The 3,749-nt window shown below is 48.3% G+C and overlaps 1 protein-coding gene across 1 annotated transcript; it reads left to right on the top strand.

Annotated features, from left to right (window-relative positions):
- The first annotated feature begins 1,174 nt into the window (after positions 1-1,174).
- LOC141582846 (testis-specific basic protein Y 1-like) lies at positions 1,175-1,861 on the top strand. The gene is made up of 2 exons (XM_074392119.1): positions 1,175-1,382; positions 1,577-1,861. The coding sequence occupies exons 1-2, from the start codon at positions 1,284-1,286 to the stop codon at positions 1,859-1,861; spliced, it is 384 nt and encodes a 127-aa protein (XP_074248220.1). The 5' UTR covers positions 1,175-1,283.
- Positions 1,862-3,749: the final 1,888 nt, after the last annotated feature.

The raw sequence follows: 3,749 nt of genomic DNA, 5'->3' as shown, positions 1-3,749 counted from the left end.
CATTAATTTTTATCTCTTGAGTTTTTGATAATACACATCCTAGCAAGTGTGAGGTGATGGTTAATTGTGGTTTTCATTTTCATTCTCTGATTATTAATGATGTTGAGCACATTTTCATATACTTGTCGGTCAGTTGTGGGTTTTCTTTCAAGAAATGCCTATTCAAGTCCTTTGCCTATTTGTTAACCAGACTATTTATTTATTTGATAGGGAGCCATGTGAGTTCTTTATATATTTTAGATATTAACTTGTTATCAGATAGATGGTTCACAAATAGTTTCTCCCAAACCATAGCCTCGCTTTTCATTTTGTTCATTGTTCACTGTGCAGAAGCTTTTAGTTTCCAGGCTGCCCACTTGCCCTACTTATTTCCACTTCCTAGACCCTCACGTTGTGGGAATGTGTGAGGCAATTCGTTAGAGTAAACCATATCATATATATAATATTATTCATAAATGCTATGTGATAGTAAATAGATGTTTATGAAATATAATATTACACACACACACAGACACACAGATACAAATATCCAGTTCCCTTAGTTTCTCCTTCTCTTAGGAACCCAGCCTGATACTGATACGCAGTTGAGCAAGTATGTTTGCTGATGTCGACCTGAAGCCAGTGCTTTAAACCATGAGAATGAAACATTTAGGGGTACTATGTGGACACTAGTAGAAGGAAAAGAGATGGAAAAGTTCCTTCATGACATCCAAGAAGTGAATGGTCCTCGAGGTGCAGCAGAGGAATTTGTAGGAGAGAGAGATGATTGACATCTTCGTATAGCCTTACACCTGTCCCAGTTAGCATGGAGGGGTTTGAGGGAGGTGACAGAGACACTGGGTAATGATGGAAGGTGTGAGGGAACAGAATGTACCACTGAATGGGGGGGGGGGTCCTGGGGAAACATCTGGAGGAAACACTGTCCCGTGCCACCTGATCTGCAAAAATTGAACATGGGGAGGTTAAGAGGGGTGCCATGTCAGTTTGGGAACTGTCTTTAGGAGTGCTAACCATAATCTCCCTTTCTCCAACCAGAGCGTCCTGCCTTCCTCATCACATGCCACCCCTCCCCCCCACACACTTTGTCGGCCATGTCCTGACGGTGCTGTGTGACGTCTAAGCCCGTCCTTCCCGCCCAGGGCTACCATTGGCTGGGTGGCGGCGTGCTGACCAATCAAAGCTCAGGGACGCGGTGGCCGCGTTGCCCTGGGATCCCGGGAGGGGCACGTACACATAGACCAGGCAGCGCGACGTTGACAGTTGGAGACGTTGAGGTGAGCAAGATGGCTCCGAAGATGAGACGCTCGGGACCACCGGCCTCAGCCGGGGAGACGCGCAAGAGGAAGTCGTCGTCCGAGGAGAGGCCCGGGACCCCGAAGAAGGTGAGCGACCCGCCCAAGCTCCTCCTCGTCTTCCCGTGGACCCCTTCCTCAAGGTTCCTGCCCTGTCCTCACCGGGCACAACCCCAGCCCGCCCGCCCCGCATCTCAGGAAACCTCCCTGTTCCCGGCCTCCTCCTCCACCCTCTGCCCTGACCCGGACGGAGCCCCACTGTGATCTCCCTGCTGTCCTTCCAGAAGCGCAAGGCGGGGAAGAGAGGGAGAGCGGGTCCCGGAGGGAGAGGCCGGAAGAAACGCGCCGCCGGGACAAAGATGGCAGCCGTGGGAACCCCTGAGGCAGGGAGCGGGCCAGCGGCACCCGGGCCCGGCGAGCCGCCGAGCCAGGCGCTTCCTCCGCCCGAGGAGCAAGTGAAGGAGGAGCCAGAGCGCGAGCCCGACCTACTGTGCCAGGAGACCCAGCTGGAGGATCCACTGAGCGACGCGGTCACCATCTCCACCACCACGTCCGTCGGCAGCGACTAAGCTCAGGCCCAGCCGCCTGGAGACCGCGGAGGTCTCACCAGCGTGGGGGGCCCCCATGCTGACGTCAATAAAGCCACAGTGTTGCAAAGTGATCCCAGTGACTGTGTTCTCTGATGGTGGGGAGGGAGGGAGGGAGGGAGGGAGGGAAGGAGAGGTGGTGGGTGGGGAGGAGGGAGGGAGAGGTGGTAGGGGAGGGAGGGAGGGAGAGGTGGTAGGGAGAAGGGAGGGAGGGAGGGAGAGGTGATAGGGGAGGGAGGGAGAGGTGTTGGGGAGGGAGGGAGGGAGAGGTGGGAGGGAGGGAGGGAGGGAAGGAGAGGTGGTGGGTGGGGAGGAGGGAGGGAGAGGTGGTAGGGGAGGGAGGGAGGGAGGGAGAGGTGGTAGGGAGAAGGGAGGGAGGGAGGGAGAGGTGGTAGGGGAGGGAGGGAGAGGTGTTGGGGAGGGAGGGAGAGGTGGTGTGGGGGGGAGGGAGGGAGAGGTGGTGTGGGGGGGAGGGAGGGAGAGGTGGTGTGGGGGGGAGGGAGGGAGGAGCTGGTGGTGTGGGGGGGAGGGAGGGAGGAGCTGGTGGTGTGGGGGGGAGGGAGGGAGGAGCTGGTGGTGTGGGGGGGAGGGAGGGAGGAGCTGGTGGTGTGGGGGGGAGGGAGGGAGGAGCTGGTGGTGTGGGGGTGGGAGGGACGGAGGGAGGAGCTGGTGGTGTGGGGGTGGGAGGGACGGAGGGAGGGAGGAAGATGTGCTGAGTGGGGAGGAGTGAGGAATGGGTGGTGTGGAGTGGGTAGGAAGTGGGGTCCTGAGAGGTTGATGTCAGAGTGACAGGTCGCAGCCGGGCAGGAGCATAAGGACTGCATCACAGCTGAGCACTGGAGACAAATTTCCTCTTCACAGGATGACTCTGCTTCTTGTAAGGTTTCTTTCTTCATGCAATGTTGCTAGCTCATACACCAAGTACCAAGAATTAGATGCTACCTACTTAGGTTTCATTGTTAAAGTACCTTTTCATTTATAGAAACCGATGGAAGAATCCTCCTTCCTTTCAGCGTCCCCTCCCTACAATCTAATATAATTAAGAAGAAAAATTCAAAGTCGATTAAAATCTATTTATCTGAAAAAAGCTGTTTTAATTTTGCAACTGAGGAAACAAAAAGTACATTTCATATTTCCATACATTAGAAATACACAAGTCTATTCTATATATAATAGAATTTACTATATATAAATATATAAGTAAATAAAATATAATATACAACCATATTATATACAAATATATAGATTATATATTTATATATAAAATATATAAATACAAATATGGATTATATGTCTATATAAATACAGATAATGTCTATATACATTAGAAATACACAGGTCTTTTCTATATGTACTAGAACCTACTATATATTTATATATTAACTTCTTTATATTTACATATAGATTATATAGAAATATTTATATTATATATATATAACATATTTATATGTTATATATAATCATTTATTTTAGAAGGTAAGGCATTATGATTGTTGAAGCATGGTTCACAGGCAAAAAGAGAAAGAAAATTACCACTTTAAGAAGAATAAACTACAAAAATTTTCACTATGCAATACCCAGTTGTCCAACATTGCAATCAGAGAATTATATAGAACTTGCTATGTGTAGAAAAGACCTGTGTATTTGTAATGCTTATATGTGTAATCTACATTCATATATAGTTATGTAAATGCACAGGTCTTTTCTATATATAGTAGAATTTCCTACTACTGTATTCCTAATGTGTATATATATAAAATATGCATTTATAAATATTTATGTACATGGGTTTTTATATAAACACACAGATCTTTATACAGAAAAGACCTGTGTATTTCTAATGTGTGTATGTGTATATATATATATGATT

This window comes from Saimiri boliviensis, chromosome X (genome assembly GCF_048565385.1).
Source record: "Saimiri boliviensis isolate mSaiBol1 chromosome X, mSaiBol1.pri, whole genome shotgun sequence".
In the NCBI taxonomy this organism is placed as follows: domain Eukaryota; kingdom Metazoa; phylum Chordata; class Mammalia; order Primates; family Cebidae; genus Saimiri; species Saimiri boliviensis.
The sequence above is the reverse complement of the archived record's forward strand: the minus strand, read 5'-3'. Positions and strand labels throughout refer to the sequence as shown.

Bases quoted from the DNA above. Each gene is read 5' to 3' on its own strand.
- LOC141582846 (XM_074392119.1), top strand. From the start codon at position 1,284: ATGGCTCCGAAGATGAGACGCTCGGGACCACCGGCCTCAGCCGGGGAG. The intron at 1,383-1,576 runs GTGAGCGACCCG...CTGTCCTTCCAG, and splicing joins GGCCCGGGACCCCGAAGAAG to AAGCGCAAGGCGGGGAAGAG.